At 45.4% G+C, this 27,393-nt stretch overlaps 1 protein-coding gene across 1 annotated transcript in view; it reads right to left on the bottom strand.

The window, feature by feature from the left end:
* The window catches only part of LOC147117291 (tyrosine-protein phosphatase non-receptor type 3-like), a 341,164-nt gene that overhangs the window by 146,583 nt on the left and 167,188 nt on the right, over window positions 1-27,393 (bottom strand). Inside the window, exons 13-14 of the mRNA XM_085989357.1 lie at window positions 22,961-23,095; window positions 20,618-20,800 (exon numbers count right to left, since the gene is read on the bottom strand). Of these exons, the coding sequence (XP_085845483.1) occupies window positions 20,618-20,800; window positions 22,961-23,095 (318 nt within the window). The remainder of the gene's footprint in view (window positions 1-20,617; window positions 20,801-22,960; window positions 23,096-27,393) is intronic.

Here is a 27,393-nt window from a genome sequence, read left to right as displayed (position 1 = left end):
GTATGCAGCTCTTGCTTTCATAAGAACATAAGAATCAGGAGCAGAGTCAGCAATACTGACCTTTGAGCCAGCTCCGCCATTCAATATCATGGCTGATCTTCGACCTCAACTCCACTTTCCCGCCTGGTCCCCATATCCCTCGATTCCCCTAGAGTGCAAAAATCTATCTATCTCAGCCTTGAATATACTCAATGACTCAGCATCCACATCCTTATGGGATAGAGGATTCCAAAGATTCACAATCCTTTGAGTGAAGAAATTCCTCCTCATCTCAGTCATAAATGGGCGACCCCTTACAGGCCCAATCTACTCAATTGTTCCTCATAGGACAACCCTCTCATCCCAGGGAGCAAGCTTGTGAACCTTCGTTGTACTGCCTCCAAGGCATGTATGTCCTTTCTCAGAAAAGGAGTCCAAATCTGTGCACAGTACTCCAAGTGTGGTCTCACCAAAGCCCTGTACAATTGTAGTAAAACTTCCTTACTCTTGTACTCCAACCCCCTTGCAAGGCAACATGCCATTTGCCTTCCTAATTGCTCGCTGTACCTGCATGCTAACTTTGTGTTTCTTGTATGAGGACAACTAAATCGCTCTGAATACCAACATTTATTGGTTTCTCACCATTTAAAAAATATTCTGTTTTTCTATTCTTCCTACCAAAGTGAATAACCTGACATTTCCCCACATTATACTCCATCTGCCACCTTATTGCCCACTCACTTAACCTGTCTATATCCCTTTGCAGGCTCTTTGTGTCCTCCTCACAGCTTACTTTCCCACCTAGCTTTGTATCTTCAGCAAATTATGTTGGTGGCATCTCAGACACCATAGGAGTAATTCCACAATTCTACTGGGAATGTGGATCAGGACAGGACTATGTGATAACCGTAATTCTCCAGCCCATGCTCATTGTGACCTCAGATCCTGCTGAGAGTCCAGGATTGTGGAATTACCCCTCATACTATATACTCCCTTATCCAAAACATTGGTGGAGAACATGACTTGTGTTAATGTAATGTAGTATCAGTACTCAAATATCAAATTTCGCTCTTGCCTTTTAGGCTGTAGATATGCTGCGCTATTTGTCTTAAATCAGTTCTGTAGGAGTACAGGCAGCAAGACTCCTGTTACACTTCCTTGCTGCGAATCTTACACTGTTTGCTGCTCTGCACATGCAGTGTTTTAAGAGCGTGGGCTTTCTCAAAAATATTATTTTTAAATATAAAAGTCTCCATAATAAGTACGAAGTGGCCAGAAGGTTCACTGGACAATTTGAAGTTTTTAAACTTGGTCTGATACGACACAGGTGTTATAACCCACAGACATCGTGCCCAAGTGAAGTAATACAACCTAACCTAGGAGGCTGGAAATCATTCAAAAGTGGCAGTACAACTGCATCCTTGTTATAGAATCATAGAATGATGCAGCACAGGAGGAGGCCATTCAGTCCATCCTGCCTGTTCCGGCTCTTTGGCAGAGCTATCTAATTAGTCCCAATTCCCTGCCCTGTAAAAATGTTCCCTTCTAAGTGCTTATCCAATCCCCTTTTGAAAGTTATTATTGAATCTGCTTCCAGCACCCAGATCATAACTCACTGCCTAAAAAAATAAATTCTCATCTCGCCTCTGGTTCTTTGCCAATTACCTTAAATCTGTGTCCTCTGGTTACTGGCCCTTCTGCCACTGGAAACAGTTTCTCCTTATTTACTCTATCACAACACTTCATGATTTTGAACACCCCTATTAAATCTTCACTGATCCTTCTCTGCTCCAAGGAGAACAACCCCAGCTTCTCCAGTCTCTCCATGTAACTGTAGTCCCACATCCCTGGTACCATTCTAGTAAATCTCCTCTGCTTCCTCTCTAAGGCCTTGACATCCTTCCTAAAGTGTGATGCCCAGAATTGGATGTAACATTCCAGCTGGGGCCGAACCAGTAATTTATAAAGGTTCAGCATAACTTCCTTGCTTTTGTACTCTTAAGGCTATATTTATAAAGCCGAGGATTCCATATGCTTTTTCAACAGCCTTCTCAACTTGTCCTGCCACCTTCAAAGATTTGTGTACATCTACACCCCCGGGTCACTCTGTCTCTGCACCCCTTTTAAAATTGTACCATTTAGTTTATATTGTCTCATTCTTCCTACCAAAATGTATCATTTCACACTTCTCTGTGTTAAATTACATCTGCAATGTGTCTACTCATTTCACCAGTCTGCCTATGTCCTCATGAAGTCTGTTACTCTCCTCCTCACTGTTTACTACATTTCTGAGTTTTGTCTCATCTGAAAACTTTGAAATTATGCCCTGTATACCCAAGTCCAGGTCATTAATATATATCAAAAAGAGCAGTGGTCCTAATAGATATTCACTAATAAGCACCCTGTCCTGCAGGACAATTTGGCACACAATGCCAAGTGAGCAGGAACAGGCAGAGGGCCTGCTCACATTCAGGTCCTCAGTACAATGGAGCAGGAAGCAGGAACATTCAGGGCACAGGTCTCCCTCTCAGCATCAGAGATGGAGAAGTGAGAGTGGCAGATCAGCAGGGTCTGTCATTTGTTCTGTTCTGTTCTCTTCTATTTGTACTTTACGTGCATCTCTTTCCAAGAGCTTCTAAAATCGTTAATGCCTCACCACCCCGAAATCTGCCCAGTATTTGCTATTTTCTCATCCTTTCTTCTACTTCCAGGTCCTTCGGCAGAATCGGGCTGAGCCATCCTCACCAGCCTGCACCACCAGCCCAAAAGACTTCAGCACTCACTTGCTCAAGAGATCAGCACCCCAGTGGGAATGATGAGTCAGAGTGGTCTGCAAGGACAAGTAATGAAGAGCTGGTAGTGGTGGAAAGGACACCAATAACAGCTATGATTGAAGTGCCTTCATTACAACAGCAACATTCCACTCACCATGCTGAAGCCACAGGGGCAGCACAATGTAAGCGCACTAGAGTTAGGAAAAGCACACAAGTGAGACACTATTGGGTAGCACTTGGGTGAATATTAATTTCGGTAGAATTTGTTCACTTTATTAAAGAAAATCAGAAGTTTGTCACTGTCAATTTGTGCAGATTTGGTTCATTAAGTGCTTCATTGTGAGGTGGAATTTGTATGTCTCATGCAGTGATTTAATTTGTCTGGGTAGGGTGGGAGAATTGGGCTAGATGCAAGGGAGAATGGTATTGGTGGGTTTCAGGGGGGATGCAGTTCAACAGAATTGCTGGTTGATCACTTGTTCTTGGACAACTTGCACTACAAGATGTTGTTGGTCTGCAGGTTTCCCTTCTTCCAGCTTCTCCTCGTCAGAGTCCTGCAAGGCTTCATGCTGCTCCATGTCTAGGATCTGTTCACAATCAACAGTGAGATTATGCAGGGTGTATTGCAGCCCTTCTCCTGACCGGGCCAAGGAGCTGAAGTGCTGCTTAATGTTCCGAAGACCTGCTCAATAATGGCATGGGTACTCCCATGGTAGTTGTTACAGTATTGTTCAGCGAGAGACTGCGGGCATGGTGTCATGAGCCATGTAGATAGAGCACAGCTGTTGCCACCAAGGAGCCATCCACACACTGGTCGGTCTTGCTCGAAAAGTGCAGGCACTGTGGACTGTCACAGCTGGCTCCTACTGTTCACAGCGAAGTTGAAGGAATGGCCGTAACCTGCTTGATGCAGGAGTGCACAGCTGACGTGAACCATGTCACCTGCTGTAGCCCAGAAAGACTCAGTGGCGAAAAAAGTTAGAGCCGTCATGACTTTTAAGCAACACATGGCCACCAGGTCTGGCAGCAGAAAGCGACACAGGGCAGAGACAGCCTCGCGGCTCAACCAAACCCTCCTAAACACATTGTTTCTTGACGAAATTGTGGTATGTTATGTGGTTTCTGTAAACCCTGTTGTGCAGATATTGGCGCCTTCGTTGACCCCTCGCCCCCATGGCATTCTTGCACCAGCCTCCCAGGCTGCTTGCTCCTCTCTGTCCTGTTGCTTCTGCTGCTCATGTTCCTCTTCCTTCTCCACCACGCAGATAGGAGTTGCCAGAACTACTCCCCTGCTCAAAATAGCTCAGTTAGTAGAGTCTGAACAGACTTAGAAATACAAGAAAAAAGTTCTCTCCTTGCAAATTTACAACGCTGCAATAACCAGTGTTTATTAATCGCTCCACCATTGACGGCCGTGCCTTCAATGCCGAGGCCCTAATCTCTTGAATTTCCTCTATAAACTTCTCCGCCATTTGACTCGCTTTCCTCCTTTAAGACGCTCCTTAAAACCTACCTCTGTCATCTGCCCTAATAGCCCCTTACGTGGCTCAGTGTCAAATTTTGTTTGTTCCTGTGAAGTGCCTTGGGATGATTTACTATGTTAAAGACACTATATAAATGCAAGTTGTTGTATTGAATGATACAGCAAACGTCAGTGAGTGCCCCTTTAAATTTCCCCACTTTTACTTCCTCTACTACCCACTTTCCTGAGCAGATCCTTTGGTGAGCAGCTGCCCCAAATTTTCCTGTAAAAATTGCAGTGGAGTCCTATCTGCACGATTTAAACACTGTTCAGTTTGATACAGGCGGACTCATGGACCGCTCCGGTCCTTCCAGCAATCAAAATGGTGGTGGAACCAGTGGACGAGCGATCAAGGTGGTACCTATTGCACCGTCATTTTCAGTCTTTAAGTGCCCCACTATGTCAGCGAGCATGGGGGCCAGGAAGGGGAGTGGAGTTCAATGGGATCTCAGATGAGATGAACGTTGGGAGCGCGGGGGAAAGGGGAAGGGTTACAGAGAATTATGATTTGAAAAGACCAACAAATTGCTTGTAAAGAATTTTTTTTGAAGTCAATCACTTCTTACTCTATACATTCGGTTAAATACATTACTGTTCTGAAACACTTTTGAGGTTAAAGTCATTATTTTTAATATAAAAAGTTGCAACTACATCAAGTGTTTCATGAGGTAATTTTTGTTTGTTTGTAGGAATTTGTGTTTATTGAAGACTGTATAAATTGGCAAGCTTGCAAATCCTGCATTCCTGTGCATGCTTGGAGCACAAATCAGAAAACTGCACATTCCCAGCCTGTGATTTTCCATCCATTAATTTTAAGAAACAAAGTTTATCCTTATATGCTGGAACACAAAGATAGGAACTGGCTGACTTTGGGAATTGATGTATGTTTCAATGAGATCACCTCTCATTCTTCTAAACTCTAGGAAATATAGGCTAGTCTACTCATAGGACATAGGAACATACGAATTAGGAGCAGAAGGCTACACGGCCCTTCGAGCCTGCTCCGCCATTCAATAAGATCATGTCTGATCTGATTACTCCACATTCCCGCCTACCCCCGATAACTTTTCACCCCCTTGCTTACCAAGAATCTATCTACCTCTGCCTTAAAAATATTCAAAGACTCCGTTTCCACCGCCCTCTGAGGAAGAGAGTTCCAAAGACTCACGACCCTCTGAGAAAAAATTTCTCATCTCTGTCTTAAATGGGCAACCCCTTATTTTTAAATAGTGACCCCTAGTTCTAGATTCTCCCACAAGAGGAAACATCCTCTCCACGTTAACATTCTATTAGCTTTCCTAATTACTTGCTGTACCTGCATAGTAACCTTTTGTGATTCATGCACTAGGACATCCAGAGCCCTCTGCATCTCAGAGCTCTGCAATCTCTCACCATTTAGATAATATGCTTCTTTTTTATTCTTCCTGCCAAAATGGACAACTTGACATTTTCCCACATTATACTCCATTTGCCAGATCTTTGCCCACTCACTTAACTTATCTATATCCCTTTGTAGCCTCCTTATGTCCTCTTCACAATTTACTTTCCTACCTATCTTTGTGTCATCAGCAAATTTAGCAACCATGCCTTCGGTCCTTTCATCCTAATCATTTATATAAATTGTAAAAAGCTGAGGCCCCAGCACTGATCCCTGTGGCACACCACTCGTTGCATCTTGCCAATCAGAAAATGACCCATTTATGCCTACTCTCCGTTTCTTGTTAGCTAGCCAATCTTCTATCCATGCCAATATGTTACCCCGTACACCATGAGCTTTTATTTTCCGCAATAACCTTTGATGTGGCACCTTATCAAATGCCTTCTGGAAATCTAAGTACAGTACATCCACTGGTTCCCCTTTATCCACAGCACATGTTACTTCCTCAAAGAACTCCAATAAACTGGTTAAACACGATTTCCCTTGCACAAAACCATGTTGACTCTGCCTGATTACTTTGAACTTTTCTAAATGTTCTGCTGTAACGTCTTTAATAATAACATCTAACTACTTCCCTGACAGATGTTAAGCTAACTGGCCTGTAGTTTCCTGCTTTCTGTCTCCCTCCCTTTTTGAATAAAGGAGTTACATTCGCTATTTTCCAATCTAATGGAACCTTCCCCGAATCTAGGGAATTTTGGAAAATTAAAACCAACGCATTAACTATCTCACTAGCCACTTCTTTTAAGACCCTAGAATTAAGAAGTCCATCAGGCCCCGGGGGCTTGTCAGCCCACAGCTCCAACAATTTGCTCAGTACCACTTCCCTGATGATTATAATTTTCTTGAGTTCCTCCCTCCCTTCCATTTCCTGATTTACAGCTATTTCTGGGATGTTACTTGTATCCTCTATAGTGAAGACCCATGCAAAATACCTGTTCAATTCAACTGCCATCTCCTTATTTTCCATTATTAATTCCCCAGATTCACTTTTTATAGGACCAACGCTCCATTTGTTAACTCTTTTTAAAATATCTATAGAAACTCTTACCATCTGTTTTTATATTTCTAGCTAGCTTTCTCGCGTACTCTAATTTTTCTCTCTTTATTAATCTTTGTGTCATTCTTTGCTGTTTTTTATATTCCGTCCAATCTTCTGACCTGCCACCCATCTTTGCGCAATTATATGCTTTTTCTTTAAAGTTTAATACTATCTTTAACTTTTTTAGTTAACCACGGATGGTGGGTCCTTCCCTTGGAATTTTTCTTTCTTGTTGGAATGTATATATTCTGTGTATTTTGAAATATCCCCTTAAATGCCTGCCACTGCAACTCTTTGACCTATCCCTTAACCTAATTTGCCAGTTCACTTTAGCCAGCTCTGCTTTCATAAGAACATAAGAAATAGGAGCAGGAGTAGGCCAATCGGCACCTCGAGCCTGCTCCACCATTCAATAAGATCATGGCTGATCTGATCCTAACTTCAAATCTACCATCACTCTCCATCCCACCCGAACCCATGTGATCTCCCGGGAGAGGCGAAAAACCAGATAAAAAACCCAATGCCAATTTGGGAGAAAAAATCTGGGAAATTCCTCTCCGACCCATCCAGGCGATCAAAACTCATCCAGGAGATCACTCTGTCCCTGTATTTCCTACAGTACTTACCTTCTGTAAAAGGTGATTTCCGCCCCAGCCAGGAACAGGCCCAATTTGCTCTTGAAGGACACCTAGCTGGCAGCCTGTTCGATGTCTCCACTAATCCCTGTGAATAGAACCATCTCCTGAAATCTAACAGAATTAGAACACAAGAAGTAGGAGCAGGACCAGGCTACACGGCCCCTGGGCCCGCTCCGCTACCCACAGGGCCATGACCGTTCCGAACCTAGACTCATGTCCAATTTCCTGCCCGCTCCCCGTAACCCCCAATTCCCTTTACTTCTAAGAAACTATCTATTTCTGTTTTAAATTTATTTAATGATGTAGCTTCCACAGCTTTCTGGGGCAGCAAATTCCACAGACCTACTACCCTCTGAGTGAAGAAGTTTCTCCTCATCTCAGTTTTGAAAGAGCAGCCCCTTATTCTAAGATTATGCCCCCTAGTTCTAGTTTCACCCATCATTGGGAACATCCTCACCGCATCCACCCGATCGAGCCCCTTCACAATCTTATATGTTTCAATAAGATCGCCTCTCATTCTTCTGAACTCAAATTAGTAGAGTCCCAATCTACTCAACCTCTCCTCATATGTCCACCCCCTCATCCCCGGGATGAACCGAGTGAACCTTCTTTGTACTGACTCGAGAGCAAGTATGTCTTTTCTTAAGTATGGACACCAAAACTGTATGCAGTATTCCAGGTGCGGTGTCACCAATACCTTGTACAACTGCAGTAATACCTCCCTGTTTTTATATTCTATCCCCCTAGCAATGAAAGCCAACATTCCATTGGCCTTCTTGATCACTTGCTGCACCTGCATACTAACTTTTTGAGTTTCGTGCACCAGGACCCCCAGATCCCTTTGTACTACAGTACTTTCTAGTTTCTTGCCATTAAGATAATAACTTGCTCTATGATTTTTCCTGCCAAAGTGCATAACCTCACACTTTCCAGTATTGTATTCCATCTGCCAAATCTCTGCCCACTTACTTAGCCTGTCTATGTCCCCTTGCAGGTTTTTTATGTCCTCCTCACTCACTACTTTCCCTCCCATCTTAGTATCATCTGCAAACTTTGATATGTTACACTCGGTCCCCTCCTCCAAATCGTTAATATAGATTGTAAAGAGTTGGGGACCCAGCACTGACCCCTGCGGAACACCACTAGTTACTGATTGCCAGTCTGAGAATGAACCATTTATCCCAACTCTCTGCTTTCTGTTAGAGAGCCAATCCTCCACCCACGCCAGAATATTACCCCCAATCCCGTGATTTTTTATCTTGAGCAATAATCTTTTGTGTGGCACCTTGTCAAATGCCTTTTGGAAGTCTAAATACACTACGTCCACTGGTTCCCCTTTATCCACCCTGTATGTTACTTCCTCAAAGAACTCAAGCAAATTTGTCAAACATGACTTCCCCTTCATAAAACCATGCTGACTTTGTCCTATTAAATTATGTTTATCCAAATATCCCATTACTGTCTCCTTAATAATGGACTCTAAAATTTTACCAACCACAGATGTTAGGCTAACAGGTCTATAGTTTCCAGCCTTCTGCCTACGACCCTTTTTAAATAAGGGTGTTACATTGGCAGTTTTCCAATCTGCCGGGACCTTTGCCGAGTCCAGGGAGTTTTGGAAAATTATTACCAATGCATCCACAATCCTTACCGCCACTTCCCTCAAGACCCTAGGATGTAAGCCATCAGGTCCAGGGGATTTATCCGGCTGGAGTCCCATTATTTTACCGAGTACCACTTCCTTAGTGATTTTAATCGTATTTAGCTCCTCCCCCCCTAGAGCCCCCTGTTTGTCCAGTGTTGGGATATTCTTAGTGTCCTCTACCGTAAAGACTGATACAAAATATTTGTTCAGAGTTTTTGCCATCTCCGTGTTTCCCACCATTAATTTCCCGGTCTCATCCTCTAAGGGACCAACATTTACTTTAGCCACCCTTTTTCTTTTTATATATAGAAACTTTTGCTATCTGTTTTTATATTTTTTGCTAATTTACTTTCATAATCTGTCTTCCCTTTCTTAATTAATCTTTTAGTTATTTTTTGCTGTCTTTTAAAGACTTCCCAATCTTCTATCCTCCCACTAGATTTGGCTACCTTATATGCCCTTGTTTTTAGTTGGATACTATCCTTAATTACTTTACTTAGCCACGGATGGCTATCTTTTCTTTTACACCCTTTTTTCCTCAGTGGAATATATATTTTTTGGAAGTTGTAAAATAACTCCTTAAATGTACACCACTGATCATGTACCATCTTACCCTTTAATCTATTTTCCCAGTCCATTCTAATCAATTCCGCTCTCATACCTTCATAGTCTCCTTTATTCAAGCTCAGCACGCTTGTTTGAGAACCAACCTTCTCACTCTCTAATTGAATATGGAATTCAACCATGTTATGGTCACTCATTCCAAGGGGATCCTTTACTAGGACATTTTTAATTAATCCTGTCTCATTACACAGGACCAAATCGAAGGTTGCTTGCCCCCTGGTCGGTTCAGTTACATACTGCTCAAGAAACCCATCCCTAATACACTCAATGAACTCATCCTCAAGGCTGCCCTGCCCAATTTGATTTGTCCAGTTAATATGAGAGTTAAAATCCCCCATAATTATAGCTGTTCCCTTATTACAAGCCTCAACTATTTCCTGATTGATACTCCGTCCAACAGAGTTGCAACTGTTCAGAGGCCTATAGACTACGCCCACTAGTGTTTTTTCCCCCTTATTATTCCTTATCTCCACCCAAACTGTTTCACTATCCTGATCCTTTGACCCAATATCATTTCTCTGTATTACAGTGATTCCTTCCTTTATTAACATAGCTACCGCACCTCCCCTTCCTTCCTGCCTGTCCTTCCTGATTGTTAAATAACCTGGTATGTTTAATTCCCAGTCATGGTCACCCTGCAGCCATGTTTCTGTAATGGCCACAAGATCATACCCATATGTAGTTATTTGTGCCGTTAACTCGTCCATTTTGTTACGAATGCTACGTGCATTCAGATAAAGAACTTTCAAATATGTTTTGTGACACTTAGTTCCTGCTTTTTCCCCTTTTACTACTTTACCTTTTACTCCATACCTTCTGTCCCTTCCTGACATGCTCTGGTTTTTAATTCCCCCACTGCTACCTAAGTCTATGACCTTCTCCGTTGTCATTTTTATTATTTGCTCTCTAGAAACCTCCCCCCCACTAATTAGTTTAAAGCCCTCATGCCCTCATAATTGCCCGTATTTAAGTTTAAAATACTAGTCTTGGACCCACTCTTCTCTCTCTCAAACTGAATGTAAAATTCATTCATATTATGATCGCTGCTACCTAGCGGCACCTTCACTATGAGGTCAGTAATTAATCCTGTCTCATTGCACAATACCAGGTCTAGTATAGCCTGCTCTCTGGTTGGCTCCAGAACGTGCTGTTGTAAGAAACTATCCCGAAAACATTCCATGAACTCCTCATCTATGCTACCTTTGCCCAACTGATTTTTCCAGTCGAAATGCAGATTAAAATCCCCCATGATTATTGCCGTACCCATCTGACAGGCTCCCATTATTTCTTTGATAGAAAAATACTGCAGGTGCTGGAAATCCGAAATAACAACAGAAAATGCTGGAAAAACTCAGCAGGCCAGGCAACATCCGTGGAGAGAGAAATAGAGTCAACGTTTCAGGTCGAAACCCTTTGTCAAGACTGAAAAAGCACAGGAAGTGAAACAGATTCAAAGGCCAGTTTGGGGGGCTTGGAGAGAACAAAAGGGAAGTGAAGAGATATTAAGAGGTATTCAAAACGCGACGAGATGCTGATAGGACTAGTGGAGACAAAAGACGGCTCTAGATTAGGTGTGAAATGCACTGGCGGAATGGGAGACAGCTGCCATGTGGGAGAGAAAAAAAGGGGGGAGGGAGGGCCAAAACAAAGGTGTGGATAAAATATATAAGTAAAAATGTAATGGGAGCCAAGGTTATGATCTGAAATTGTTGAACTCGATATCGAGTCCGGAAGGCTGTGAAGTGCCTAATCGGAAGATGAGGTGCTGTTCCTCAAGCTTACGCTGAGCTTCCGTGGAACAATGCAAGAGCCCGAGTACAGCGAGGTCTGAGTGTGAATGGGGCGGTGAATTAAAATGACAGGCGACCGGAAGCTCGGGATCATCCTTACTGACTGAACGGAGGTGTTCTGCAAAGCAGTCACCCAATCTGCGTTTGGTCTCCCCAATGTAAAGGAGACCACATCGTGAGCAGCGAATACAGTATACTAGATTGCAAGAAGTACATTGGTTATTGACCAACATTCACTACAAGCCCACTGACTCCCACAGCTAGCTGGACTACACTTCCTCTCACCCCACCTCCTGTAAGGACTCTATTCCATTCTCCCAGTTTCTCCATCTCCGTCGCATCTGCTCCGACGATGCCGCCTTCCACATCAGTGCTTCCGACATGTCTTCCTTTTTCCTCAACCGAGGATTCCCCTCTACCGTGGTTGACACAACCCTCGACCGTGTCCGTTCTATCTCCCGCACTTCTGCCCTCACACCTGCCCCTCCCTCCCGGAACCACAATAGGGTTCCCCTTGTCCTCACCTTTCACCCCACCAGCCTCCACATTCAACGGATCATCCTCTGTCATTTCCGCCACCTCCAACGTGATCCCACCACCAAACGCATCTTCCCCTCCCCTCCCCTTTCAGCATTCCGTAGGGACTGCTCACTCCGAGACACCCTAGTCCACTCCTCTATCATCCCCAGCACCCTTTCCGCTTCGCCCGACCCCTTCCCGTGCAAGCGCAGGCGATGCAACAACTGCCCTTATACCTCCCCCCTTCCCACTGTCCAGGGCCCCAAACACCCCTTCCAGGTGAAACAGCGATTTACTTGCACTTCTTGCAATCTAGTATAGTGTATTCGCCGCTCACGACGTGGTCTCCTCTACATTGGGGAGACCAAACGCAGATTGGGTGACCGCTTTGCGGAACACCTCCGTTCAGTCCGTAAGGATGATCCCGAGCTTCCGGTCGCCTGTCATTTTAATTCACTGCCCCATTCCCACTCAGACCTCACCGTACTCGGGCTCTTGCATTGTTCCATGGAAGCTCAGCGTAAGCTCAAGGAACAGCACCTCATCTTCCGATTAGGCACTTTACAGGCTTCCGGACTCGATATCGAGTTCAACAATTTCAGATCATAACCTCGGCCCCCATTACATTTTTACTTCTATTTTTTATCCACACCTTTTTTTCTCTCCCACATGGCAGCTGTCTCCCATTCTGCCAGCGCATTTCACACCTAATCTAGAGCCGTCTTTTGTCTCCACTAGTACTTTCACCATCTCGTCGCATTTTGAATACCTCTTAATGTCTCTTCACTTCTCTTTTGTTCTCTCCCAGCCCCCAAACTGGCCTTTGAATCTGTTTCATTTCCTGTGCTTTTTCAGTCTTGACAAAGGGTTTCGGCCTGAAACGTTGACTATTTCTCTCTCCACGGATGTTGCCTGGCCTGCTGAGTCTTTCCAGCATTTTCTGTTGTTATTTCCCATTATTTCTTCCTTTATACTCCATCCTACCATGTGGTTACTGTTAGGGGGCCTGTACACCACTCCCACAAGTGACTTCTTGCCTTTATTATTTCTCATCTCTACCCAAACCGCTTTTACATCCTGGTTTCCTGAACTTAGGTCATCCCCCATCTCAGGAACCAGTCTGGTGAACCTTTGTTGTACACCCTCTATGGCAAGTATATCCTTCCTTAGGTAAGATCAAAACTGTACACAATACTCCAGGTGTGGTCTCACCAGGGCCCTATATAATTGCAGTAAAATGTCTTTACTCTTATACAGGAAACTTTGTGCTATCCGGCACCGACGGGACCGAGCTGCTGCCGTTCCCTCAAAACTGCCGTACACTCCAGAGCTAATGTTGAAACATACGGAGATTCATCTCCGTATGAATCAACAAACCCTGCCTCTAAACAGTCGGCAAGCGTCTCTGTAGCGTCTCTAGCTGAAGCTGTTGCTTAGCTACAGCTGTTGCAGAGCTTGACTGTTCAAAAAAAGCAAAGAAAAGAAACAAAAAGAATAAAAAACGGCTCCTGATTTTTGCCGGTGGCTCCAGCTTGCCGGACGGTTCGCCTCCGGATAACACAAAGTTTCCTATACTCAAATCCTCCTGTAATAAAGGCCAACATACCATTTGCTTTCCTAATTGCTTGCTGTACCTGCAGGTTAACTTTCAGTGATTCGTGTACAAGGACACCCAGGTCCCTCTGAACACCAACATTTCCCAATCTCTCACCATTTAAAAAACACTCTGCTTTTCTATTTTTCCTACCAAAGTGGATAACTTCATATTTCTCCACAGTATATTCCATTTGCCATGTTCTTGCCCACTCACTTAGCTTGTCTATATCCCCTTGAAGCCTCCTTGCATCCTCCTCACAACTTACATTCCCACCCAGCTTTGTATCATCAGCAAACTTGGATATATTACATTTGGTCCCCTCATCCAAATCATTGATGTAGATTGTGAATAGCTGAAGCCCCAGCACTGATCCTTGTGGTACCCCACTAGTTATATCCTGCCAGCCCGAAAATGACCCGTTTATTCCTACTCTCTGTTTTCTGCCCGTTAACCAATCCTCAATCCATGCTAGTATATTACCCCCAATCCCATGAGCTTTAATTTTGTTTAATAACCACTTGTGTGGCACCTTATCGAAAGCCTTCTGAAAATCCAAATACACCACATCCACTGGTTCCCCCTCATCTATTCTGCTAGTTACAACCTCAAAAAACAGATTAGTCAAACACGATTTCCCTTTCATAAATTCGTTGACTCTGCCCAATCCTATTATTATTTTCGAAGTGTCCTGTTACCACGTCCTTAATAATAGATTCTAGCATTTTCCCTACTACTGATGTCAGGCTAACTGGACTGCAGTTCCCCGTTTTTTTTCTTCCTCCTTTCTTAAATAGTGGGGTTACATTTGCTACTTTCCAATCCAGGGAACCGTTCCAGAATCGGTGTGTGTGGCGGGGGTTGAGGTCTAATCGTCCCATTCTCTACCCTGACAAAGCTGTTAAACACTGCTCCCCACAATACTACCAAATCCCAACACCTAATGTTCCAAAATCCCTCCTCAGTCCTGTTGGACCTCGGGACTCCCTTACATTGCCTCCGCCCCACTCGTAGGTGCTGGAACACCTTTCAGTGCTCACAAACCCCTATATTGCATTGCCATTTCTCCCTGATCCCAGAAATGCTCCAATGGTCCCGGTCTATGTGATTTCTCTCTTTAATGCCCCAGATCCCTCTCGCAGTGATCAATTCTGGCCCAGTGTTCCTGGAAACTTCCTCTCCAGTCTAACTATGCTCCCCATTTCTCAGATTTCAGGAACCTTCCTAAAAATACTGCTAAGCCCTGTGACCTCATCCCAATGCTCCCAAATCCCAGACCAACCCTCAATGCTAATCATAGCATCTTAAAGCACAGAAGTAAGGCCAGTCAGCCCATCATGCCCGTGCAGCTATTTGAAAGAGCTATTCATTTAGTCCCACTCTCTTGCCGTTTCCTCATAGCTCTGCAAATTTTTCCTTTTCAAGTATATACCCCATTCCCTTTTGCAAGTTACAACTGTATCTGCTTCCACTACCTTTTCGGGCAGTGAATTCCAGATCATAACAACTTGCTGCTTAAAATTTTTTTTTTAACTTCATCTCCCCTCTGATTCTTTTGCCTCTGGTTACCGGCTCTCCTGCCGGTGGAAACAGTTTCTCCTTATTTAATTTATCAAATCTCCCCTTAACCTTTTCTGCTCTAAGGAGAACAACCCGTTTCTCTAGTCTCTCCACATAACTGAAGTCGCTCATCCCTGGTACCATTCTAGTAAACCTCTTCTGTCCCCTCTCTAAGGCCTTGACACCCTTCCTAAAGTGTTTTTTTCCCCAAGTGATCATGAATTTTGTCCTGTATTGTAGTCTCTAGAAGTTTCCCCACCGACATTAGGCTGTCTGGCCTGTATTTAGCAGGTTTATCCTTCTCCCCTTTTTTGAACAGGGGTGTAACATTTGCAACCCTCCAGTCCTCTGGTACCACTCCCACATTCAAGGAGGATTGAATGATTGTGACCAGAGCCTCCACTATTCCCACCTTTAGTTCCCTCATCAACCTGGAATGCATCCCATCCGGACCGGTTGACTTTTCTACTTTGAGCGCTGGCAACATTTTAGGTATCTCTATCTAATCTTATCCTATCCAATTTCTCTACTCTCTCCTCCTTTACTGTGACATTGGCAGCATCCTCTTATTTTGTGAAGACAGATGCAAAGTACTCATTTCGTACATCAACCATGCCCTTTGTTTCCACAAGAAGATCTCCTTATTGGTCCCTAATCGGCCCCACCCTTCCTTTGATGATCCTTTTATTCTTTATATGTTTATATTATTACTTTAGTGGTTCCTTTTATGTTACCGCTAATCTTTTCTCATGCACTCTCTTTGCCCCTATTTCCTTTTCAGTTCTCCTCTGCACTGTGTAATCTGCTTAGATCTCGACTATATTTTGAGCCTGACATTTAACATTCGTCTCCTTTTTCGGTTTTATTTTAATCGGAGTCATCCTGGGAGCTCGGGTTTTGCATGCCTTTCCGTTCCCCTCTCATGGGAATGTCTTTAGTCCGTATCCGAACTATCTCCTGCTTGAAGGCCTCCTATTGCCCATTTACTGTTTTACTTGCCAATCTTTGTTTCCTGTCTACCTGAGCCAGATCCCTTTTCAACTCACTGAAATTAGCTCTCTTCCAGTTAAGTATCTTCACCTTTGATTGTTCCTTATCTCTTTCCACAACTACTCCAAACCTAATTGTGATCACTGTATCCCAAATGTTCCTCCACTAAAACATGCTCCATTTGTCCCACTTCATCCCCAGAACAAGATCTAGCACAGCTTCCTTCCTTGTTGGTCTCAAAACATACTAATAAGGCAATATATCTGGCAATTCTTCTTTGCATAACACCCCTGTTCTTATAAAACCTTCAACTCACTGTGAGCAATGCCTTGGGAAGTCTATTGAAAAAAGGTTTACCAATACAAAATGACAAAATTTACACAACTTAACATGGGTTCTTGACACACATCAGAACATAGCGTGCGGTACCAGCAACAATGCAATAACATACATTTATGTAGCACACAACCACAACTACTTGCATTTATACCACATTTTGAAGTTGGAATTTTCCCAAGATGCTTCACAGGAATGCGATGTGACAAAAATTGATACTGAGCCAAAGGAGAAGATATTAGGACAGGTGTTTAAAAGCTTGGTCAAAGAGGTAAGTTTTAAGGAGGGTCTTAAAGGAGGAGAGAGGGGTTTAGGGCGGGAATTAGAGCTTAGGGCCTAGATGGCAGAAAGCACGGGCACCAGTGGTGCAGCAAAGGTAGTGGCAGCTGCACAAGAGTCCAAAGTTGAAGAAACACATAGTTCTTGGCGGGTTGTAGGGCTGGAGGAGTTTTGATACAGGGAGTGGTGAGGCTATGGAGGGATTTTAACACGAGGATGAGGATTTTAAAAGAGAGGCTTGGTGTTCCGGGAGCCAATGGAGGTCAGCGAGCAGAGTGATGAGTGAACAGGATTTGGAGCAGGTTACAACACGGGCAGCAGAGTTTTGTGTGAGCTCAAGTTTATGGAGACTCGAAGTTGGGAGGCCAGCCAGGACAGTATTGGAATAGTCGAGTCTGGGAGGTGCCAAAAGCATAGATGAGGGTTTCAGTAGTGGAGAGGTTGAGGCAGGAGCTGAAATGGGCGATATTACGGAGGTGGAAGTAGTTGATCTTGGTGATGGAAAGAATATGGAGTCGGAAGCTCAGCTCAGGGTCAATTGGGACGCCAAGATTGCAAATAATCCAGTTCAGTCCAAGACTGTGGCCAGGCAGAGGGGTGGAATTGATAGCTAGGGAACGGAGTTTATGAAAGGGGCTGAATTTTCATTGTGCCGTGGAGTCGGGATTGGAGGCGTGCGGGGGGGTTAAAATCCCGAAATTGGGGGTCCCAACACCATCTCGCCCCCAACCCGCCTTCATGCCAGTTTCAAAGGAGGCGGGAACCCGCCCCGCACTGGGACCCGCCGACCCAAGGCGGGAAGGGATTAATGCCAATTAACTGCCTGTTAACTGGTAGTTAACAGGCAGTTTTTGGCCTAATCCCTATTTTGAAGGTTGAAGTGTGGGATTCCCGACGGCTCCAAACCACGCCAAGTTAGAGTCGTCGGGCCGTCGGGTTGAAGGATGTGAAGGGGTCGAGATGTCGGTGTTCAGGTGAGTGATGTGTGCATGAGTGCAAAGGTAAGTGTGTTTGGTGTGTCTAAAGTGATTAAAGAAGTGTAAATTACCTTTTCTTACCTTTACAGCCTTCCTTATTTAGGTCCCGGGAGTCCATCATCTCACCGGCACAGAAAGCAGAATGGCTGCAAACTGCTAAAAGTGACAGCCTGCAGCATTTTGTGCAGGAGAGATTTCTAACTGAGTCTGGGAGAAGGACTCAGGCTAGAAGTAAGACTGTCAGTGTTTGACAGCTTCAAACAGTTGTGAAACGCTGATATTTCATCTGTCAAAATCTCGACAGATGAAATTTCAGTCTGTGACGTCACCTGTTGCCGGGTGGCCCTTAATTGGCCTGCTGAGCTCGCTGGGCGGGCTCAACAAGGTCAATCAAGTTAAAATCGCGTGGACTAGCCGCATCTAGATGGAGGCGGGACTACAACCCCAAAATTTGCAGTCCCGCCTCCAACCCGACTCCGGAGTTAAATTCCTGCCCAATGGCTTTGGTCTTCTCAATGTTTAATTGGAGGAAACTTTGATTCATCCGAGAATAGATGTCAGACAACACTAAAGCTGTGGAGGAGTTGAGAGAGGTATGGAGGTAGAGACGGATGTCATCAGCATACATGTGGAACCTGATGTGTCAGCGGATGATTTCGCCAAGGGCAGCATGTAGATGAGAAATAGGAGGGGCCCCAAGGATAGATTCTTGGTGGACTCCAGAAGTCAACGGTGCAGGGGTGGGAAGAGAAGCCATGGCATGTAATTCTCTGGTTGCGACTGGATAGGTAAGAGTGTAACAAGGCGAGGTAGTCTCACTCAGCGGGTCAAATGAGAGATGGAGGAGGATGATGTGGTCAACCGTGTCAAAGGCTGCAGACAGGTCAAGAAGGAGGAGGAGGGATAGTGCACTACGGTCACATTCACATAAAATGTCAGTTGTGACTTTTGATTAGGATTATTTCGTTGTGGCAGAAGCGGAAACGTGATGGGAGAGGTTCAAATATGGAGTTGTGGGAAAGATGGGCACTGACTTGGGAAGTGACAACACGTTCAAGAACCTTGGCGAGGAAAGGGAGGTTGGAGATGGGCCAGTAGTTTGCAAAGACATAGGGGGAGAAATTCAGTATAGCCCCGTTTGGGGCGCTAACTTCACCGGGGTGCCAAAAGTAGCGCCCTGGAAAAATTAGCGCCCCCGCGCCGGAAATTGGTCGGTTGCGCCCCAAAGGGAAGCGGGGCGCTACTGGAGGCGCCCCGCCTCCCTCTTGGGGCGCTGCGAGTGAATATCGTGGCACTACATGCCGCAGCGCCACACGCTGCGGCACATTGCGCTGTAGTATTGCAGGCCTTCCTCCCCTTCTTAACGGGGAGGGGTCTTGTGCAGCGCGATCTGGGGCCAAGCTGGGCCCCCGGGGATCGGGAGTGCAGGCAAAAGAGCCCGGCACTCAAGAGAAGTGCCGGGCTCTTGGAGCGCAGCCGGCACTCCGCGGCGGGGTGGGGGGGATTCCGGAGGCCGGGGACGGGAGCGCAGGCAGGTGGCTAACAACAAAAATGGCCGCCCCGCACCTCGCCTTTAATTTGCGCCTCCCCAGCCGCAGGTATGCCACCCTGACCCTGTCGGACATAGCGTCCGGCGGTAAATCAGGGGGCGATCCCAAAGATAGCGGCCGGGGTGTGAGCGGGGCGCTGCGCACACCGATGACGTCATCGCCAGCGGTGCAGCGCTAACGGTTAGCGCCACCACGAACCTCCCGCTGAATTTTGCAGGAGGCGTGGGCAGTGCCGCGCCCGGGCGCTAGTTGGTTTGTGCCCCACTTAGCGTCCTCTTAAGGCGCTAACGTGTGGCGCAACCAACTGAATTTTTCCCCCATAGGGATTAATGGTGGGTTCTTTGAGAAGGAAGTGACGACGGCAGATTTGAAAGGCAGTATCTGTGAAGAGGGATTTGTTTACAATATCAGCTCTACAATATTCCTGTGACTCTGGTTTGGTGCTTGCTCATTGCTCCTTGCTCATTGCTCCTTCTACTTTAAGGGCCAATTTTTCAGCCATTACTCACTATGTTATGAACCATTTTGCTTTGCTACTTTTCTCTTCCTCATTTCAAAAGCTTCCTAAAAAAAAAACTGCCTCTTGGGTCATATCTTCATTCTCATCCTCTGCTTCACATGAGGGAATAGACTAAAGAAGCCCCAGAAAAGGGCTGGTTGCATTCTAGAGAAACTGGAAAACACAAAGATGGTTCCTCGACGACAGGCAGAATTTAAAAGGTGATCATTACAGCTGGTGGCAAGAACATTCCTCCAATCCCCACTGAGGACGCTGTTAAGAAGATACTATCAATCCTTCACAATGCTATGCTGGTTGCTGATGGAAAAAAATCCTCTGCATGCTTACACTCTCTGAAGTATAAATGAATTATGATACAGGAGTCCCACTAGATGAGATAACTCCAGCAACTGTTGTGTTTTATCAACAGCATGAAAGTCGGACCACCATTGCGTTTGAGGTTCTAAGCATGAAAGATCCTGCAGGTTGCAAAACCATCCAGGCTGGAATTGACTCCGAATGAAAAGTCACCTCAAATGCTCAGAAAATCCAAAAGTGGATTATTTTGGAGAAAGAATTATTGTAGGAGAATTTGGTCCAACAATGAAACCGAAAAGGCCCATTGTGATGAAAATGTACAAAGGTGAAATTGAAGCTCCTTATTTGGGTTGAAGACTTCTCGTGGTTAGTTACAAAAAGTATAAAAAAGTCATCCTGATGCTTAAAATATTAAAGACTGGCAGATATTCCGCACAGATTTCAATGAGGAAAAATATATTATAACCCTGCAATGTATGGTTTTCCCATTTCTAAATAAATAACTAATTTTGTACCATTCAATCAAACTCCTAAATCACATACCAGCTGTGCGAAGCACGTTTTGGGTAGGACTCCATATCATTTTTATTTGCAATGGCTGGAATGTTCACCTTGTAGTTATAAAACACCTCTTCACTCTCTGTGATATATGCCATTTCAGTGGCAAGATTATCTACGGAAGAATGCCGAGGCTTTTGAGCATCATGTCTTAATCTTGGACTTGGCCTATTGGTAATACAAAGTGATGAAACTTTTATTAGTTGAAGCAAATCACTTGATATCATAACGCTACACAACTAAATTTATGCTAAGTACTTAAAGATTTGATATATTGTATTTAATATTTAGATAGAAAAAAAACACACAAGAATTCCTGTGTCCCTGACTTCTGAGTCAGCAGGGACAGGATCAGTGGCCAGTATGCCTGTTGAAACCAGGTATACCAGGCCACCAAATGGAGGCAGTGAGGTTCTCCTTAGAGTACAGGCCAGACCCTACAATTTCTTTTGGAAAATTATTTAAACACAGCCTCCTTAGAGTGGGGGTAGCTCTTAGATGTTCCCGGGTAGGGAGGAGACACTCGGCAACCCCTTTGCCGCCCACTCTTTGCCAGATTTCCTGGCCCTCTGACAGACACCCGCAATTGCCATGGAAATTCATGACTTCACTCTGACCAGTTGCCATGGCAATTTAAGACTGCTCTCTGACCCATTGCCATGGAAATTTATGACGTTGCTCTGATCCATTGCCATGGTAATTTATGACTTCACTCCGACATTGGCGGGGTCTGTAGTGGAAGTTCCTAGTGAGCACATCCCGGCATTTATGCCAGGATGCGCTCCCCCTTCAACAGAACAAAAATATTGAATTAGTGTGTGTAACATTATCCACATAAAATAACTATATATAATATAATTAGAGTGTTTCTAATGTTTATTTGAATGCATAATTTAGGGCAAATGCAGCTTGAAACAACCACTCTAATAATTGTATTAAAATGTGACAACTAACAATACTGAGAAGGCACGTTCCCAGTAACTTTACCCCACCTAGTGGTATATATGTGGAAACAAATCAATAGAAAAAACTATCTAGTTATGCCAAGTCTTTACAGATCCACGCAAATGAATTCCAGGAAATGCAACAGATGTTCATTTAAATGGCTGGATCTCTCCTCTTAGTGACCCAGTGGATATTTAATTTGTGAACTTGCAAAGACCATTTGAAAACAGATACTATAATAATTGTAATAAAATGGTTACTGTCAAACAACCATTTTATATGGGCAAGGTGCTCGATGGGAGTGGACACTTGGCCCAAGTTGTGAAATTCAGTGCGGGATTTTAGTAGTTAAATTGGGACTAGCTGTCCCTTTTGCCTCAACTTCTCCAAACATCCTCCCTCTCAAAATTTGGTGCACTGTTAATTGGGTGCAAGATGTGCCTGATTTTCCAACTTGCACTCTTCACACCACTGTTAAAATGGGATTGTAATGTAATCCCAAATAACATTTTGAACCAAGGTTCAGTTAATCCAGCTGCTGCTCTGCTATTGTGACTCTCAAAGTTGCTGCAACTGTTTTGATTACTCTGATAACTAAATTATCCTTGCTTTTATACAGTTAGAAAAATAATGTATGGTTAGAGATATAACCCTGTGCTACATTCATTTCTTGATATGTCTGGAAAGCCAAGAGTTAAATGGTTTTCAATCAATGCTCTACTCAGGGTATTGGTAGAGTATTTCAGGTTGGTTCAATGTCGGACAACTCAAAGCGAGCTAAATACTGCATCAGACAAGCATACAACAGTAAATTCTAATACATATGTTTCCGACATTGCTTGAGGGCATCTTAATGTCAGAAATTTCTAGCTAATAGTCCTTATCTTAGTGGGTGCTTGATTGTGGGGTTTGAGTTTTCTTAATTTACATGTGGGCTCAGGTCCAAGATACACATTCTTACCACAGCTTCTGCCTTTCAAATTTGTACAACTTATTCGATTGTAAGAGCAATTGTTCCGCATCAGTTCTTAGTTTCCCTATGGTATTTACCATCCTAGCGGAGAGGGAAGACAGCTGACTGGCTCCTAGGATTTAGCCAATGCGACTCTATAACCAGCTGCTGGGAGCTATGCAAGGGTGGAATGGAACAACTCTACCTCTAACATTCCTTTTCTTTTGGGAAAAATGTGGCCTCCACTTGGCACAGATCCACAGTGACACAGCTGAGATTGGTACCTGTGAGTGTCCTGTCACTCTGGCATAGCACGTTGGAACTCCTCTGTGTTACACTGTTGTGCTGTCCTCTTAATTCTAGTTCCAAACATTAAGCATATTTACTGGTTTACTACAATGTGATAAAAGCATTTCTGTAAATTTGTTTACCAATCAGGTGTAGATGGTGGAGAGCGAGAAGGAAGGCTTCTGGTTTCCAACTGTTCTACTGATACAGACTTTCTTAATATTGGATTCCAGACCATCCCACCAATGACACGATGACAGAACTGATTGTTGATAGTCCTGTGGCAAACAAAGAGAGAGCTTAAATACTGCGATACTTCCAGTGGTTCTGTTTTTTATAGTTTTCAAGGTGAAGAATACTAATGTTGGGGAATCAAAACCTATTCCAATTTTGTTATCAAGTCTGGTGTAACACAGCCACATACAAAGTAAATGAAGCTTTACTTTTGTCTAAAAAACATGCATTAACAAATCTTAGAATATCCGCTACTACACTAGTGTGAATTCATTCAATTTCTTGCGCCAACCACCTTCCGACATTTGAGTGACTGCCAGTTTGGAGAAGAGAGAAGTGTTCTCTCTGGGAAGTAGGTTGACAGTGCCCAAAACAAATTTACATAATACCCTTATAGTTAGCAAGGATAGAGACATAGATTCCATCAGTCTGAGGTGAATTGGAACCCAGGCACCAGAAATAAAAAGACAAATTGCCAACCCACCATACAAGAGAAACTCAAACATAATTCTTCAACTATGAGAAAAGCATGAAAAATATCAAAACTGGCAACCACTAAATATTCTTGTATATTGCAGATATTCTAACATTTCACTTCACTTGATGGAAAGCACATGGAACCAAAAAAATGTATAGCCATGGGCCCATTGTGCCTGTGCGAGTTGTCTGTAAGAGCTATCCAGAGTCCCATTCTCTGTCCTTTCCTCTTATCCTTTCTTTCCCAATATGTATCCTCTTTCCTTTTAAAAATTATGATTTAAGCTTCCCTCACCATTTCTGGTAGAACAGTCCATTGTCCCAACAACATTATGCATTAAAAATATTTCACCCTGCTCCTTTCATTTTGTGATGATCTTAAATTAATGCCATCTTGTACCAACCCACTGACCAGTGAAAATAGTTTTTCTCAATTTACCTATTAATATTTTAAACACCTCTACACAGGTTCACATTTCTTCTCTTCACCTTTGTTCTACTGAAAAAGGGGAAGAAAAGAAAGGTAATAATCTTCTCTTCTCAAAAGGTAATAATCTCTGGATTGTTACCTGAGCCACGCGCAAATTGGCATAGGGACAAACAGGTTAGAGGTTTAAATGCGTGGCTCAAAGAGTGGTGTGGGAGGAAGGGGTTTCAGGTCATGGGGCACTGGCACGAGTACTGAGGAAAGAGGGAGCTGTTCCATTGGGACTGGCATCACTTAAACCAGGTTGGGGCCAGTGTCTGATGAACCGAATAACTAGGGCAGTAGACAGGGCTTTAAACTAATGAAGGGAGGGCGGGAGGATTCAGAAAAGAGTAAATTTAAAAGCAGTGAGAAAAATGTCAAGGCGCCAGATTTTTGGGTAAAAATAAGCAGAGTGGCTCAGGAAGGGACAGAGAGAGTAACAAAGGTAATAAGGCATCAGTGGCTAAGGTGACGTCAGGAAAAAAGAGAAATAAGTCAAAGCTAAAGGCACTATATCTGAATGCAGGAAGCATTTGCAACAAAATAGATGAATTAATAGCGCAGATAGAAATCAACAGGTTTGATCTAATAGCCATATCGGAGACGTGGTTGCAAAGTGGCCATGGTTGCAAACTAAATATTCCAGGATACATAACTTTTAGAAGGGATAGGCAAAATGGAAAAGGAGGAGGGGTAGCCCTGATGATAAAGGATAGGATAAAGACAGTGGCCTAGAAATTCAGTTGGGCGCGCCAGCCGTTAGCGCCTTAGGAGGAGTAGATCTCGAGCGCTAGGCGCTTAGCGGCCGGGTGCAGCGCGATCTGCGCCTCGCCCCAACTTCAGTAGACATTTAGCGCCGGCGCAAAGTCTTAGCGCGCGCCCTGCTGCGCGCGCAGATCATGACGTCATTTCGTCGTGCAACGCCCTTTGTGCGCCCGGAACCGGAACTTCACTCGCGCCGCCCCATTGTGCGCCGGGCGGCCCTAACGACTGTGAAGTGGAACGGTACACAGCCGAGGCGGGCCGCGGGGAGCGCAAATTAAAGGGCACTTACCCTGCACTATAAAGGCCAGCCATTTGGCAGCATTCACTCTTGTGCAACGGTTTTTTGGAGAGAGACCAAGGAGGAGAGCTTACTGCTTTGGCCCAACACTAGGACAGGTATTTTTGGCTCAGGCCAGAGCTTAGCAATTATCTTTGCCTTCATTGAGATCTCAGTGTTTGCCAGCATATAATGGGGGCTGCATTGGGTGCCAACGCTGAGTTTCAGTCTTATGCCGGAAGGGCTTACAGACGCCGTGAGAGAGTGGCAGCCCTGGCTAGACGCAGAAGGGGCAACAGGCGTCGCCAAGTGAGGCCTTACCCACCCAGGGTATACCGCCAGCAGTCCTCCTATCTGACCATGTCTGCCGCGCAGTGTGTTAGGAGGCTGCGATTCAGAAGGGAGGTGGTTGCAGACATCTGCCAGCTGCTGCACAGAGATCTGCGTCCACAGCTGATGCGCAGGACGTCTCTGTCGGTGGCAGTGAAGGTGACGGTGGCTCTCAACTTCTATGCCATCGGCTCCTTCCAATCCGCTGCTGGGGACATCGCTAACATCTCCCAGTTCGCCGTGCATTGCTGCATCCGCCAGGTGACCAATGCCCTTTTCAGAAGGAGACATCAATTCATCTCCTTCCCCATGACCCTGGAGAAGCAGCAGCAGCGTGCAGTGGGATTTGCAAGAATAGCGGGCTTCCCCATGGTGCAGGGCGCCATTGACTGCACGCATGTGGCTTTGCATGCACCTCTGGAGCATGCCGAGGATTACAGCAACCGGAAGGGCTACCATTCCCTCAACGTACAGCTGGTGTGTGACCACAAGCAGCGCATCCTAGCTGTCAATGCCCACTTTCCAGGCAGCAGCCACGATGCCTTTATCCTGCGACAGACAACTGTGGCTGACATGTTCCAGGCACAGCCTCACCCAAGAGGATGGCTTATCGGGGACAAAGGCTATCCTTTGTGTACCTGGCTCATGACCCCGCTCCGCGCGCCCACGACCCCTGCTGAAGAGGCATACAACGAGAGCCATCAAGCGACTCGGAACATCATAGAACAAACAATCGGCGTCCTCAAGCAACGGTTCCGCTGTCTGGATCGCTCCGGGGGAGCCCTCCAGTATTCGCAGGAGCGAGTCTCCCAATTCGTCGTCGTTTGCTGCATGCTGCACAACCTGGCTATCCGCAGGACTCAGGCACTGCCACCTCACGTTGGACCACCACCTCAGGAGGAGGAGCAGGAGGAGGAGGAGGACGAGGAGTACCAGCCCAGGAGGAAGGCAGAAGGTCCAAGGGCCGCCCGTCGGCGGCTTATTGACCGTCACTTCTAGGCCCCCTGTCAGGGAATGGCTTGTGCCAATGAAACAACATGATTGCAGCCGCTCCGCAAGCTGTCAGCCGGTTAAGGCAACAAACACTTCAAAGATCAAACATGGACAATGTGAATAAATAAAATGCTTTATTGTACAAACTCAGGGCCCTTCCCACATGAAAACCAAAAACAGACGAAACCCCCAAAAAACACTCACACACATGACTCACTCCCACAACCTGGGGAGCATTAACAAAAGATGTAAACAAAAATGTCCTTCATCCTCGGCCTTCACAAAACACACATTCCAGAAAACACATTTGGACACACCCTCTACTTAGTGGCCCGTGAGGGCGATGCCTTCCGCAAACTTTGGCGGCCCCTGCACGCCCTGCTGCTCCTCCTCAAAGTGAGGCCATTGGCTGCTGCAAGGCTGGGGGCAGGCTCCTAAGGGGCACATGTCGTGACGGCAGATGCCCTTGGGGGTCGGCCTAGACGAGGTCTGGCCGTCGAGGGGCCGGCTGGTGAATGCTGCAGCTGTGGCTGGCCAGCATCAGTCGCTGCAGCAGCTCCTGGCAGCTCCACTGGGGGAGTGGCAGTGGCGGCTGGAGGAATGGGGGCAAGCTGGCGGATGGCAGGCGCTCGCTGGTCGCCTGAGACACTGGCACTCGGCCGGGCCAGCACTGCAGCATGCGCACCAATCTGCCGAGGGACAGACCGCTGTGCTGCTGCAGCGCGCCGGGTGCCCTGGCGATGCCTGGCTGACACAGCGAGTGTGGCAGCAGTGAGTGCCCGTGTTGACCTGTTCAGTGACTGCATCAGAGCACCCAGTGACTGCACGGCACCACTGATCACCTGGCCACTCGCTGCCTGAGCTGCCCCGAATTCCGCCCGACTGGTGGCCTGTGAGGCCCCAAACTCGGTCACACTCCGAGACAGGGACTCGATGGCCTCAGGCAACCGTGCCACTACCCCCATGAGCTCCGTGTGCCGGCGCTCCGAGTCCGCGGACAAGTCCTCGAGGCGGCGCACCTCCTCGGCGTT

The sequence above is a fragment of the Somniosus microcephalus genome, chromosome 5 (genome assembly GCF_052327205.1).
Source record: "Somniosus microcephalus isolate GS21.2 chromosome 5, FLI_Smic_1.0, whole genome shotgun sequence".
Taxonomy (NCBI): domain Eukaryota; kingdom Metazoa; phylum Chordata; class Chondrichthyes; order Squaliformes; family Somniosidae; genus Somniosus; species Somniosus microcephalus.
Note: the sequence above shows the minus strand (reverse complement) of the source record. Positions and strands in the feature narration are given on the sequence as shown.